Genomic DNA, 16,415 nt, shown 5'->3' on the forward strand with positions numbered 1-16,415 from the left:
ACACACACACACACACACACACACACACACACACACACACTGCCTTTTATTGCTATAGATTGGGGATTTTTAAAAACTTGCCAGGGATAGATTGGGTCCAGGAACAGGGAAAGGGCAGAGCAGATGATGATTTCCGAGATTTAGTCCAGGATTGCTTTTTAACTAAGGTTGTGAATAAGCCCACTAGGGGGAGTGCAGTGTTCCACCTCCTTTGAAGTATCGATCCCAATATGGTGGAGTAGGTGGGAGGTAGGGAAGCATTTCGGAGCAAGTGACCACAACATTATGTGTGCAAAGATTCTGTTAAGAGTTCAGGATGGTAGAGTGAGGCTGTTAGATTTCAGGAAGGCAAACCTTGAGGGTGTGAGGAGTTGGGTGATGTAGATTGGGAAAAGCTAACAATAGAACAATCAGCATCAGAGAAATGGGAATCCTTCAAGGAGCAAATGTGTAGAGTGCAGAGCATGTACGTGCAGAGTGCAAAGCATTCCAATGAGATGTAAAACTATAAGCAGAAAGAAGCCAGGGTGGTTGAGTAATGAGATAAGGAACGCTATAAAGGAGAAGCAGAAGGCATTTATTAGGTTTAAAATAACAGGGCTAGAGTTAGATTTATATCACTATTGGAGTAAACAGAGGCGAGTAAAGAATATAATTCGGCAAGCCAAAAGAGAGTATGAGAAGGACATGGCTAAGAATATTAAACATAATAGCAAGGCTTTCTTTAAGTATATCAGGGGAAAAGAACAGGTTAGGACCAGTGTGGGCCTATTGAGGAATAGCACTGGGGAGTGGTTCGTGATGAAAGTGAGATGGCAGGCTTAATAAACAGGTATTTTTCTTCAACCTTTACAAAATAAGTCAGGAGAATTGTCAATAGATGAGAGTATCTATCAAGGAGGCGAGGAAGAGCTTTTACAGAAGATCCAGGTTGGAGTGGAGGAAGTAACGGAACAGCTAGGAAATCTAAGAGTAGATAAGGCTCCAGGGCCAAATAATATGCATCCGAGACTATTGATGGAGGTGGCTGAGCAGGTAAGCGAGATGTTTACAGATATTTTCACGAGCTCACTGGAGTCAGAACAGTTACCGGACAATTGGAGAGTAGCAAATGTAACACCATTATTTAAGAAAGGATCCAGAGAAGAATTGGGAAACTGTAGACCTGTTAGTTGACTTCAGTTGTGGGGAAGGTGTTGGAGACATTAATTAAGGACCGGATGAGGAACCATTTAAGCATATACAAGCTAATTAAAGGTAGTCAGCATGGGTTTACCAAAGGTTGTTCCTGTTGAATAAATCCTTTAGAGTTCTATGAAGCAGTGCTTGATTGGGTGGATGATGGAAAGGCAGTGGACATAGTATATCTCGACTTTAAGAAGGCATTTGATAAGGTACCACATCGGAGGTTGTTAGCCAAAGTGTGGGCTTATGGAGTGGCTGGTCAGGTAGCTAATTGGATTGCAAACTGGCTTCGTGGTAGGAAGCAGAGTGGCTGTGAGTGGGAGGATGTCTTGATGGGAGGATGTATGCAGTGGGGTACATCAGGGATCAGTACTAAGACCATTATTATTCATGATTTATATCAACGATTTGGATAATGGTGTGAAGAGTAGGCTTTCCAAATTTGCACATGACACAAAGCTTGGAGATAAGGTAGATAGCAGTGGGGGTGGTGATCAGATTCAGGAAAGTATTGATACTTGCACAGATTGGGCAAAAGATTGGCACATGCAATTTAACCTGAGCAAGTGTAAGATGTTGGGGATGGGAAAGAACAATGAAAATAAAGATTACAGGATGCAAGGGATAATTTTGGAGCATGTCACACAGGAGAAGGATCTGGGGGTGGTAATAGATATGGCAGCACAGTGCCAGGCAGCTGTAGATAGAGCAAATAGGGTTTTAGGTTGTATTCGGAGAGGGATCATTTATAAATTAAAAGAGGTGGTGTTAACATTATTCAGGAATTCAGTGAGGGGCACATCTAGAATATTTCGTGCAGTTTTAGTCACCACAACTCAGGAAGGACAGAGATGCCATATTGAGGGTTCAGCACAGGGCTACTAGATTGATTCCGGGCCTCGCTAGACTCAGGTATGAGGAGTGGCTGAAGGAGACAGGGCTTTATACACTAGAAAGGAGGCAGTTACGAGGAGATATGATTGAGATGTTTAAGATAATGAAAGGTTTCGATAAAATAAGTGCAGATGAATAATTATTCAACAGAGTAGACAGTGATAGGATCAGGGGCCATAGCTTGAGAGTAAAGAAGAGGAGAGTTAAGATGGTAGCAAGGCAGGGGACTTTCACTCAAAGAGTAGTTAATGCATGGAATGGTCTCCCTGGAAATTTAGTGGCAGCAGAAACGGTGGAGAAGTTTAAATTCGAATTAGATTGGTACCTGGCAGTTATGGAGATAGAGGGGTATGGGGATGTTGATTTTTTTTTGGGTAGTTTGAGAACTTTTGGGTAGTTTGAGCAGGGTAATTCCAGCGTAATGGACGTAACATTGAGACAAAGATTGCATCACTAATGTTGAAATTTTGAAAAGGTTGGCCATACTACAGAGAGTTTCTTTATTACATATCGTAATTAGTCTCTATGGCTTTCTGATATTGGTACAAACCCCACTGTGTAGTCTACTACTAAAGCGAAAATCAACATTTAAGAGGTGTAACGGACGTAACATCGAAATGGACACAACTGAAACTGGCCATAGCACAATTCTTAAATCCTGCGAAATAACGAATTTGTAGTATACCTTTCATTCACGGTAAGCAAACTAAGCATTAGTAGCATACGATCTGTCTGTTTGTTAAAATATTTTGAAAAGTTCACTGTAACGGACGTAACATTTTCGACAAAATGATAACAGACAGAATTACTTACCGTTGGAAGACGTTGAGGCAGTTCTTTCAAGATGGCCGCCAAATCACGTGACATCATCCACGGAGTAAATATCGCATAAATTATGAAAATTCAGACCTAACTAAACACCGTCCAACAGAAATCCTTTTGAAAAATACATTTTCAAATTCTATGCTTCATGTCCATTATTACGTGGAATTACCCAGCATTGATGGGTGATTGTGTGCATGTGTATGGAGTGCTGTTGGTGGGGGTCTCATCAAGGGGTGTTGTGTGGTTGATGTTGTGTGTTTTTTACCCAACCCCATGCCCCTTCCCTTGGGCAAAAAATAATAATATAAAAGTACGAAAAAAACACAAAAAAAAAACATTTTGCATTTTCCTCTTTTGATCTGGTGTTGATAAATTCGTGTGGTGTTGATGTGGTACAGGCATGATTGGTGTGGTGCCTCCACCTGTCTAATTTCCTTATGTTCCTTGTGAATTACAAGGATTTTTTATACACAGGAGGAGGCCATTCAGCCCATCATGCCTGCACCACACCAATATCAGATTTTTAATAAATCCATCAATACCCCTTCCCTTCGTGTGCCGCCTTTTAGCTGCTACACTGGTACTCATTTCACCGACCCCAGAAGGATGATAGGCTGAGTCAACCCCCTGGTGTTAATTAAGTGGTAAAGAGGGCTTGAACTCAGGACTCTAGGATCCCAAGCCACCACCCGAACTGCTAAGCCAACACCAAGTATTAATATGGGTATAGGCATATCTGGCGATGTCGAAGAGTGCCCTTCTTGTTTATATATATATATATATATATATATATATATATATATATATATATATATATATATATATATATATATATATATATATATAATTATTTGCCAGTCTTGTTTTTATTATGCGGGGTAGTCGTCACCTTTTCACTTGTTTTCAAATGTACATCATTATGATATTGTGTTTGCAGATTGAAGGAATTTATATTTTGTTTCTGTGTTGGAGTGGCGACCCATCCAGGATTGTACCCAATAGCCAAGGAGACTGCTTAGGCAGCACCAACACTCTGTACAGAGTATGGTCCCAATGGATGGATGGATATTTTGGGTGCATTGTACTGGCAGTCATTGTCACCTTTTAATCAAGTTTTGGATGTATAAAATCGATATCTTGATAATATTATGCTTGCAGGTTGAAAACAATCCTCTCAAAACTTACCTAACAGGAACATCTTGACATTTGTAATAATATTTAGATTTGTACTTTGCTATTCTCACTTAGAACCATCCCCAATCAAAAACCATGATTTTTTCTTCCCTCGTTAACCCCCCTCTCCCCCTCCTTCCAAATTTCCAGTTTTTCCCTCCTGAGAGTTTCCTTCTGTAGCCATCTCGTCCACCCCATGTGTCTTTTCCTGCCCCCCATTCCTCACACCAATATTTGTCCAAGTCTCCCTCTATTTTGTCTTTCAACCCTGTTGTTAGTGCCGCCCACTCTCTCCTGTTCCTTTTGTTCTGTTGTGGCCTGATCCATTCAGTGTTCTAGATATTCTATGAGCCTTGACCTTGTGTACAAAAAGTGGAAAAGATGGTAGTTTTGCTAGATTTTTGCTCCCTTTGGTGTTCTGGTTTACATCCAAAACATGAGACAGACATGAACCCAAAACATGGCCTCAGACACAAGATTAAACCCCCCTTGGCTCTTGCTCTATAACCACGGATAAAAAAAATTGTTCACTAAAGTGTTTTTGTAGTCTTGTCGTAACAAAAATGATGAGGAAGAAACAGAGGCCAAAGTTGATAATGGCGAGGTTTAACTTGTTGGAAAATTTGAACCGTAAACCTGTAACTAACCAAGTTAAAAAAAAAAACTGGAAAAAGTACTTTGTGAAAAAATCAGTTATTGTGATGAAAATGGAGATTTTTCGACCAGCAGTTCATTTAAGTGATGTCGGCATTACTTGTGGTCATGATGATTCCACTAAGGATGGAAATATTACATTGTTGGATTGTGCAGAGTAAGTTTTAAATGTCCAGCAGGTGGTATTCTATTATGTAGGTTTATTAATTTATTCCTGAAAAGTTTCTTGGAAACAAAGTCGAAGTTCACAGAAGAGCAGAAAGGTAATATGATTGAGAGAAATAAGGAAACATGCAATGGGCTACTACGTGGAATTACCAAGCGAGGGAAAGAATGAATGATGTAAGAAAGGAGGAAGCAGGAGAAGGAATATAATAAACTGTGTGATAAAGACGGTTTGGATAGAGGATGGTTATTGGAAGTAGAAAAGATGAAGGGTGGAGATGAAGGAAGACATTTGATGGTGGTGCACTGTCACCAAGAAGCACTGGAGGGAAGAATGGTATTTTGGCCCTTTGGGAATGCAGCTCCATAGTTCCATAGGCATGAGAAAAGAGGAACAAAGGAGTATAGGTGATCAATAAATCTGGATTTTATGAGTTTAACAAGTGGGGCTTACTGGAAGAATGTGTACATCGTTGAGAAACTGTGGAGGTTGAAAGAGAGGGACAGCAAGATTGGAAAAGAGGTAGTAAATATAGAGGCCACAAACCTATCTACCATTGAAGATCAGCATGCCTTGTGCTTCATTTTCTTTGTAGGAGATGCTTATGATGATGAGAGCTTTGTTTTCCACAGAATCCAGGAGACAGAGGTTCGAAGAAAGGACACGGACCGGTCCAGTAGAGCAGAGCAGTATTCCACTGAGCCACAGACAAACGGCTCTTAGATTGTGAGTAGTTTTGACTTAACAAGGAAAGATTTGGTGTGATGGACGATGATTTGATGAAATGTGAAAAAATGTTATTACTAGCCGTAATGTAGACCAACTCAGTTATAAGGGTATGTAAAATTTATACACTGGTGTCAAAAGAGTTTGAGTCAAGTTTGAATCAAGTTTGAGTCGTCACTCAAACCAGAGTTTTTATTTTTATTTTTTTACATGAATCATAGGCATATTAGAGGGAAATTGACCATAAATCACATCCAGAACAAATCAATTTAAATACATCAGTGTACTTTAATTTGAATTACAAATCGACACCGATATCAAAGTGGAAGTATGATCTTCAAATATGATGATAAAACTCTAAATTTGTACAGAACAAACAAATTTAAATACATCAGTGTACTTTGATGTGAATTACAAATCAACACTGACATCAAAGTGAAAGTACGATCTTCAAATATGTTGATAAAACCCTGTGATGAGGCAGTACTGTCAGGTATTTTGTTTTTCTACCGTTTGCCCTGAAAAATATTGAGATGGCCGCGTGGGCGGATAACTCTGAACCTGGCATGTCTGTAATAAGACCACAGACGCTGTCAACAACACTCACCTCTGGTCGGATTTTCACGCCCAAGGTCGGTTTATCAGACCGGCAAGATGAAAGAAATAGACAGGGAACCATGCTGGCAACAATGCCGTGGCTACCTAATTGGCCGAGTGAACCAATGTCGCGTGCCACTCTGTATGGGCTACCATTGTAATTGTAAACGCAGACCAATCGCCCCAGGAGCGCTACCCCAGATCAAACGTGAGCAGGATACGTCAGGACACAAATCAACAGTTTCATTAATCTTTTGGGGGTACAAATCAACAGTTTCATGAATTTTTTGGAGGACACAAATCAACAGATATTTTCTACTCCCATTAATCCACCCTAAACTCACCTCCTTCAAATTCTCTGCTTTCCTTCCTGAAAGTCCCTGTGGTGTCCATGTTGTTTACCCTGTGTACCCCCCCCAATCCCTCTCCCTTCCACAGATCTCATGTCTCAGTTCCCCCACTGTTTTGTCCTTCCCTCTCCCACCCCTCTTGTCTCCTGCTCCCCTTGTTGTATATTCTATGTGTTAGCTCTCATACGAGCCTCAACATTGCATACAAAAAATAAATTATTAATCCTTTGAACCTGAGCTCCTTGGGCTTTTGGCTCTCCCACCCTGGGCTCCCTGGAGAAATATCCAGCCACTCAGGTATGTGGAGGTTTGAATAGCGACCAGTGAACTGCCACTCTGGTGCCTGGAGGTTTGAATAGCAGCTGGTAAAACAGCTCTTCGGGTTCTATGGGTTAAACACATAGGCAATGAAGCGAAAGAGCGGGAAATATCGGGAGGAGTGACAAGGGATAAAATCAAAGTGAGAAATGGCGGAAATATTCAAACACAAATAATGGTCTCCTCGAATCTCATGGTTAGTTGTGGTTGGCATACCGCCGCGCTGGCCGGAAGGCTAATGCGGTGGGATTGCCAAATGTGAACCGTCATAAGATTGAGGATGCGTGTGTTGTAATGCATGTGAAGGAATTGAGAGTGTGTGTGAAACGAGAGATTATAAGATGGGGAGGGTGGAAGAAACAGAACCTTATGCTGACCCACACACGCAACACATGTTTATCCCATGTATCCGATCTCCTTAATTGTTAAATAGAATACTAAGATATAACTGCTCCACTTCAATGCGTGGGTGCTTTTACCTGCCTGAGAGGTGCACAATCTCCTCTGTCGGGCCCACAACCTTCACAATATTCTACCCGTATTGCCTTCAAGTAAACTTTGTTTAAAAGTGACATCAAAATAAATTGTGCTCTCCATAAACTTATTCAAAGGTAAAATAAATATTTTAAAAGAACAGTCTGCATGCATCTGATATCTTCTCATAAAATGAAAGACTGGTCCTCTCCCTTTGGATTCAAAAAGCCATGTTGTCTTCTGTCTTTGTGTCCCCTTCTTGCATCTCTTGGATCTGCAAATCATAATGTATTTGATTTGTACACAAGACATGAACTTTTGACAGTTTTCAGAAAAACATGATAACTTGGCATGTGATACAATGGCTTTATAAATTAACAAGGACAAATGTGTCCAAGAGCAGCGTCCTAAAGGTTTCGTCGGCTAAAAAAAATTAAAAAACCCCAAAAACAACAACAACTTCCAATATTTCGTCACGTGCCTTGATTAAGCCAATAGTGAGACCCACCATAGTGTATTTACGTATTTACGAAATATAGTGTATTTACGAAATAAATAATGTACTTACGAAATTACAATACATTAAATGGAATAATCTTTAATTAGTAACGTGAACTTTTCGAAACTTTAAAGCAAATATCCGAATATATTTAAAAGTTCATGATAGACGCTCTCAAAAGGCACCCTCAATGCGAGGATGTGTACAAGTGTTTAGTATTTAAGGAGATCCGGATCGTGCATATAAAAGAGCCAAGTCCTAATATAAATGTTTTGGAAGAAGAAGAAGAAGAAGAAGAAGAAGAAGAAGAAGAAGAAGAAGAAGAAGAAGAAGAAGAAGAAGAAGAAGCCCAACAACAACAACGCCGAGCGTTCTTAAAACAGCGTTCGCTACGCGAGACGCTGCTAAAAAGAAAATGTTGATTTCTATGTTCCAAGAGACGGTGAGACATTTGAGGTGCCTGAGAACTTGGTATGAGCTCCACAAAGTGCCGTGGATTCTCAAGTATAGTCTATTCTAAAGGGTTCTGTGTCAGCCTCGATTTGTAGGCCTAAAATATATCTAAATTTTGTCGTTGTATTTTATGATTTTGTCATGATACATCGGCATGCCGCTGACTTTGTTTTGAGGAATATTTTTACCTCCTCTACTCTCGTTAGACAATCAATATGACCAAAAAAAATCAATTACAACATGAGAAAGCAATGCATGACTCGCTGTCAATGCAAGTTAAAAGTTCAGGTCCCGACCAAAATCTTCACAAATTATGACTTTTTATTCATCCAAATATTATTGAATTTCTCTATGTTGTCCATCCTGAGACAAGCCAGAAAACATCATCTTGCAAATATCAAGGCTGAAGTCTCCAACCAGTCTACTTTCTCAAAATAATGGTAGTGTCTTGTCAAGTTAATCTCCAGTGTATGTTCGCTTTCCATCCTCTCTTACAACTCTAATGGCAACTCTGCACTAATGCCCGAGATAAGGCAGAATGTCTCAACTCTGTTTTCCTCCAAATCTCATGAACCCAACCCATACCGTTCTTTCCCCATTTTACCTCCTCATATGCACTGTCAACCAGACATTGTGTTCTCACCCAAGGTCGAAAAGGTTCTGCCCACCTCAACCCTGCTTTGGCAACGGGCCCAGATGACATCAATGGTGATGTTCTCAAATCCTGCTCTGCTTATTTTGCTTCTTCTCTGTCTGCTCTCCTCAGCGCCTGTCATTCTCCTTTGCCCCCCCCCCCCAACCCCCTCTCCCTGGAAGTCAGCAAACAGAAAATGGGGCAGAGACAGATCCTCTCAACTACAAACCAATTAGCTTGTTTCCAATTACAAGCAAAATAATGGAATCCATCATTGCTGTTGATGTCATTGTTTCTATTATTAAACAAAAGACCTTTTCGGTTTTATTGTTTGGAATCACATCGAAATCGTATGTATTTTATAGAAACACGTTCTTATAGTCTGTACTTTAAAGATGCACTCATATTCTTAATATTGACATTCCTTATTGGACATCCTTTGTAGAGGATCAAGATCTTTACAGATCACGTGATGTCTGGGTCAGATCATGTGACATCTGGTTGAGATCACATGGCCTGGCATGCAGTTTAACAAATTATGACAGTGTAATGGAAACAATTCAACTCTAACTGCATTAGTGTCATTTTAACAGGCAATAACCCATTGTAAACAAGAAAAAGAACAATCAGAGATTGCAGATTATTGCCAAGACTTGTTTTGTGTGGTGTTTGTGTAGTTTTGTGTGGTGTATTTTGTGTGGTGTTTGTGTATTGGTGTGTTACATAATTATTGAGACATAATTAGAACTGCCACTTAATAACTGCTGGCAGCGATGACCGGGTACCAAGATGTCCTGCTTTGATTGGACACCTGATTCTGACCCATGATGTTTTTTTTTGTATTATTCAATTCAATTTAGAATGGGATTAAAATACATTCAATTCATATCAAATGCAAGACCAAATCGGTACAGTCCTGCATTGGAGTCATCAGAAGGAGCCTGAACAAGCAAAAAGCAAATATAAAGTCATCAGGAGGAACCTGGATAGGATTCAGATTTCAGCTTCTATTCCTCTACCCTCAAACCCATCCAGGAACAGCCAAGTGAGCCTTATTAAAAAAACAAAATCAATAAATAAAAAGCAAAAAAATCAAAAAGAACCCAGATCAAAAAATTAAATAATTCTGCTTGCGAGACCATGTGTCCGATCAAGTTGAAAATTAAAATATATACTCCCCATCACCACTAGATCATAATTTTGAAGTTTCACATCGAGTGATTAAACAGTTCCGGAGAAAACATTATTTAATATTTTTCTTCAATTACAAATTGAAGAAAAAAAAATCACAACAAAAATCAAAATAATTTTGAAGTCCTAATTGCTTTGAAGGAAAAGTGAATCAATGAGCCATGCTACAAGTAACTGATTGATTATATAAGTATACTAGTAGGGTGTACTTACACATTGTGTAAGCATACGAACCGTGCTTCCCCATTGTCTCAGGTTGCTCACCTGCATTTGATTTTTCTTTTTCTTTTTTCATTTATTTATATGTTCATTTACGGATGCTTTCTGGTGGTTCTGTGATTTTTCCTGGTGTGTAGGCTTCGATGTCCGTCGGCACACAAAATTGCCGTGCTTCCCCATTGTCTCGGGTCGTTCACCTGCATTTTTTTCATTTTTTTTTTCCATTTATTTTTTCCCATTTATATATAATTTTCATTTGTGGATGTTGTCCGCCGATTCTGATTTTTTTTTCCCCTGGTGTCCCAGGAAATGTCCATCTGCACGCAAAATTTCAGCTTTCAAGGTCACCCGGAAGGTACTGATCTTTAATATCAGTCAGTGAGTCAGTCAGTGAGGTTAAAAAGAGCATAATACATTGGATGTGTACTATATTAGCATAATATATTTTATATTTATAGGAGAGCATAATATATTAGATGTATTGTGTGTGTACACAATAAATCGAAAAAGTTTGACACGCAATACCTTTTTTGTATTAATAATAATAATTAATACTAAAGCGAAGTTGATGGCATGCCTTCGCAAATGCCCATGCTTCCCACCTAAAGCAAAGTTGAAAGATTGTAAAACATTCCACCAGGAATTATCCAATCTCAAATTTTGAGTTAAATTTTTTTTTCCCGTTTTGACCCCTATGACCCCAAGCCCCTATGACGTTTTGACCCCAAGTCTCCAACCCCTGGGGCATGAACCGGGGGTTAAATCCAAAAAATCGTGACATATTACATGCGTCTCCCAATGTTGATTGTATACACAAAGTTTAATTTTATAATGCGCCCATGATTGCATTTTTTGGCATTTGACCCTGCCCCAGGGGACAGGGCCAAAAATGACACTGCTCTTGCACCTTCTTGCCATGTGGTGATCAATAACCACCAAATTTGGTGAATTTATGCTCGGGTCTGGTGATATATCGATATACTGGTTGTATTGATATAATTTTTCAAATCGATATGCCGGTATTGGAATTCTGAATATACTGGTATACTGTACTGAAAAATATCGATATGAAAAAAAAAACCCGGTATATCACCAACAAATCGAAGAAAAGTGTTTACAATCTTTAAATACTGTACATGATTTAAAAACCTTTGATGCACTCGGCATCTCGACGAAACATGGACAAGGAACAGTGCAACATACTTCATGATGTCAAGACATACCATGAAGTAAACACAGTATGTTTTAACTTTTAACCCTCGGTATTCGAGCACCCGTACAAGCGATTATGCTTTTCTTTGCCCTCATGGCTGGTTTTAAAGCAATTGCCAATTGGTTATTATTTTGTATGAATCAGATGTGCTTTAGAAATCCTGTGCTGAGTCGGTGATCAGCGATAGCGATACTCATGTGAACTATGAACTTGTTCCCATTCCCAGAATAAGATACATCTTCAATCTGCATGTAATATAGACTTCCAGTTCCCGCCCGTTGTTTAGAGGGATGGGGGGGAGGGAAATGGCGTTGAGTTTAGCCTGTTTCATTCCCTGAGTAATGTCCCCAGTCCCCCGAGTCTTGACTCTCCAACTTTTGTCATTTAGTCGAACAATCCATCTTTCATTCCCTCTTTAATCCTTCCGTCCTCTGTCTATTAATTCATCTTTCAACCCTTCTTTGACTCCAGCTACCCATTCATCGCTGTTCCTCACCCTTTTACTTCCAAAAATTAACTCACTAACTCCTCCGTCCTCATGATCCTGCCATTTTTTCCATCCAAACCCATAATTCCCATGGGAAACTTTCCTCACCTGAATCCATACGTTCATTTTTCCATCTCAAACCCCTCTCGTCATCTTTCCACCTCCCAACTTCCCACTTCACACCATCGCCTTCAAACCCCAATGTTCATTCCATATCCGAAACCATCTCCCCCTCCCCCCCCAAGCCCAACCACCACCACCACCACCAACACGTCACGAAGAGTAATTACCCAATTAACCCAGTTTCCTCAGTACAATGACCCAAATTAATTACCCCATTAATTCATTACTTGTAGGCTATAATATACAATGTATCCCTCAGAGTGTGCAAATCATCGTGGAATTAAATAAGTTATTCTTTTCTTTAGTTATTTCTTGCAAAACTTCCCAATAAAACCCGATCATTAGGCAGACATACCGAGCTGTGATACAACAATGAACGTATCGAAAAGGTGTTGACAGTCTTTAATACAGTATATGGACTACAAGATATAAAAATCTCTGATGGACTCCGCTACACCTGGAACAGTGGAATGTATGACGTCGATGTACCATGAAGCAAATACAGTATGTTTTAACTTTTAACCCTTAGCATCCGAGCACCAGTACAAGTAATTGCGATTTTCTTTGCCCTTGTGGCTGGTTTTAAAGCAATTACCAATTAGTTATTATTTTATATGAATCGAGTGTGCTTTAGAAATCCTGTGCTAAGTCAGTGTTCTGTGATACCGGTATGGAAACGATACCGGTATGGAAACGATACCGGTATGGAAACGATACCATTATGGAAACGATACCGGTATGGAAGCGATACCGGTATGGAAGCGATACCGGTATGGAAACGATACCGGCATGGAAACGATACCGGTATGGAAACGATACCGGTATGGAAACGATACCGGCATGGAAACGATACCGGTATGGAAACGATACCGGTATGGAAACGATACCGGTATGGAAACGATACCGGTATGGGAACGATACCGGTATGGAAACGATACCGGTATGGAAACGATACCGGCATGGAAACGATACCAGCATGGAAACGATACCGGTATGGAAGCGATACCGGTATGGAAACGATACCGGTATGGAAACGATACCGGTATGGAAACGATACCGGCATGGAAACGATACCGGTATGGAAACGATACCGGCATGGAAACGATACCGGTATGGAAGCGATACAATTATGGAAACGATACCGGTATGGAAACGATACCGGTATGGAAACAATACCATTATGGAAACGATACCGGCATGGAAACGATACCGGCATGGAAACGATACCGGCATGGAAACGATACCGGTATGGAAGCGATACTGGTATGGAAACGATACCAGTATGGAAACGATACCGGTATGGAAGCGATACCGTTATGGAAACGATACCATTATCGAAACGATACCATTATGGAAACGATACCGGTATGGAAACGATACCGTTATGGGAACGATACCGGTATGGAAACGATACCGGTATGGAAACGATACCGGCATGGAAACGATACCAGCATGGAAACGATACCGGTATGGAAACGATACCGGTATGGAAACGATACCGGCATGGAAACGATACCGGTATGGAAACGATACCGGCATGGAAACGATACCGGTATGGAAACGATACCGGCATGGAAACGATACCGGTATGGAAGCGATACAATTATGGAAACGATACCGGTATGGAAACGATACCGGTATGGAAACAATACCATTATGGAAACGATACCGGCATGGAAACGATACCGGCATGGAAACGATACCGGCATGGAAACGATACCGGTATGGAAGCGATACTGGTATGGAAACGATACCAGTATGGAAACGATACCGGTATGGAAGCGATACCGTTATGGAAACGATACCATTATCGAAACGATACCATTATGGAAACGATACCGGTATGGAAACGATACCGTTATGGAAAGGATACCATTATGGAAACTATACTGGTACGAAGGTGATACCGGTATGGAAACAATACCATTATGGAAACGATACTGGTACGAAGGTGATACCGGTATGGAAACAATACCGTTATGGAAACAATACCATTATGGAAATGATACCGGTATGGAAACGATACCGGTATGGAAACGATACCGGTATGGAAACGATACCGGTATGGAAACGATACCGTTATGGAAACGATACCGTTATGGAAACGATACCATTATGGAAACGATACCGTTATAGAAACGATACCGGTATGGAAACGATACCGGTATGGAAACGATACCGTTATTGAAACGATACCATTATGGAAACGATACCATTATGGAAACGATACCATTATGGAAACGATACCATTATGGAAACGACACCGGTATGGAAACGATACCGGCATGGAAACGATACCGGTATGGAAGCGATACCGGCATGGAAACGATACCGGTATGGAAACGATACCGGTATGGAAACGATACCGGCATGGAAACGATACCGGTATGGAAACGATACCGGCATGGAAACGATACCGGTATGGAAGCGATACAATTATGGAAACGATACCGGTATGGAAACAATACCATTATGGAGACGATACCGGCATGGAAACAATACCGGCATGGAAACGATACCGGCATGGAAACGATACCGGCATGGAAACGATACCGGTATGGAAACGATACCGGCATGGAAACGATACCGGTATGGAAGCGATACAATTATGGAAACGATACCAGTATGGAAGCGATACCGTTATGGAAACGATACCATTATCGAAACGATACCATTATGGAAACGATACCGGTATGGAAACGATACTGTTATGGAAAGGATACCATTATGGAAACTATACTGGTACGAAGGTGATACCGGTATGGAAACAATACCATTATGGAAATGATACTGGTACGAAGGTGATACCGGTATGGAAACAATACCGTTATGGAAACAATACCATTATGGAAATGATACCGGTATGGAAACGATACCGGTATGGAAACGATACCGGTATGGAAACGATACCGTTATGGAAACGATACCATTATGGAAACGACACCAGTATGGAAACGATACCATTATGGAAACGATACAGTTATGGAAACGATACCGGTATGGAAACGATACCATTATGGAAACGATACCGGTATGGAAACGATACCATTATGGAAACGATACCGGTATGGAAACGATACCATTATGGAAACTATACTGGTACGAAAGTGATACCGGTATGAAAGTGATACCGGTACATCGTTCCATGATAGTCATACCAGTACATCGTTCCGTGATAGTCATACCGGTACATCGTTCCGTGATAGTCATACTGGTACGGTGATGGCGATGGATTCCAACCTGTGATGATTACCAACACTGATCTCGCTTTTAAACAAAATCATTTTTTTTTTACACAAGTTGAAGTTGGAAGTAAAATAACTTTTCTCATCATGGGGGGGGGGGGGAGAATGCCCCGTATGGGAATACTTTGAAAAACTACCATGTGTCAATGATGTGTATGTCATATATGAATATGTTATGGACCATTGCATATTTTTGGAACCTGTGTACTCTAAATTTATTTATTTAAAAAAAAAATATAAATATACCGGTATGACCCCACCCGGTGTATCGATTTCGAGAAATATCGACATTGACGGAGCCTAATTTCTGCCCAACCGATGAAGATGAGATAGTGTGACAGATGAACAAACAGACGGACAGACGGAGCCGATTACAATATTCCCTCATTTTTCTTTCGAAAAACATGGGGATAAAAACTCTTCTGAAAGGACAAGTTCTTTGCTCGTAAACCAACTATTAATTTGCAATTAGTCACAAGCTTTGACATCAATACAAATTTTTATTACGGACCTGAGGCATCAAAAAGCTACATATATCGACCAAACAGTTTCAAATGGAGCACCTCGCTGCCATTAGTGTTTAAATTGCATCAGATGTGGCAATAAATGTGAATCCCAGCTGGTGGGCTCGATGACAGAAGACGCCATTTACATTTTTGCTGTTTCCATCCTTATCCTATTTAGAATCCTGTTTGGGCATGGACAACTTGCAGTAATAATAATAATAACAAAAAATCATCCATGTGATACCAACTCCACTCTCCACACAATCCCAGTTGCTACTGTTTTGGCCTGATGAAGTGGGGAAGAAGAGAAAGGGCTGGATGGGGGTGAGGGGAATCTATTATTCCACTTTATAATCGACCAATTTTGTGGCAACTCCCCCCCCCCCCCAGAAATCCACAAAGTAACAACTGTCTGGCATCTCATTTCACCCACATTATTGAACTGCTTTCACCACCAAAATCACTCTGCTCTTCACTTGAGAA

The 16,415-nt window shown here is 40.4% G+C and overlaps 2 protein-coding genes across 11 annotated transcripts in view; one reads left to right on the plus strand and one right to left on the minus strand.

Annotated features, from left to right (window-relative positions):
* LOC147020526 (uncharacterized) overlaps positions 1–16,415 on the plus strand; it is a 46,412-nt gene that overhangs the window by 4,791 nt on the left and 25,206 nt on the right. For 6 of the 9 annotated variants that reach the window (XM_085895948.1, XM_085895954.1, XM_085895947.1 and 3 more), the window contains exons 2-3: positions 5,530–5,623; positions 10,665–10,713. In XM_085895948.1, coding sequence (XP_085752074.1) covers positions 5,530–5,623; positions 10,665–10,713 — 143 coding nt within the window. Of the gene's footprint in view, positions 1–3,791; positions 5,624–7,790; positions 8,304–10,664; positions 10,714–16,415 lie in introns of those variants that run through there. The other 3 variants (XM_085895953.1, XM_085895955.1, XM_085895952.1) reach the window with 3 other exon arrangements.
* The window catches only part of LOC147020527 (choline/ethanolamine transporter flvcr2a-like), a 121,434-nt gene continuing 110,796 nt past the window's right edge, over positions 5,778–16,415 (minus strand). For both annotated transcript variants that reach the window (XM_085895945.1, XM_085895944.1), the window contains one exon: positions 5,778–7,636. In XM_085895945.1, the coding sequence (XP_085752071.1) occupies positions 7,583–7,636 (54 nt within the window). In that variant the 3' untranslated portion in view covers positions 5,778–7,582. The remainder of the gene's footprint in view (positions 7,637–16,415) is intronic.

The sequence above is a fragment of the Eptatretus burgeri genome, chromosome 9 (assembly GCF_056783735.1).
Source record: "Eptatretus burgeri isolate ZD-2024b chromosome 9, Ebu_testis_v1, whole genome shotgun sequence".
Lineage (NCBI taxonomy): Eukaryota > Metazoa > Chordata > Myxini > Myxiniformes > Myxinidae > Eptatretus > Eptatretus burgeri.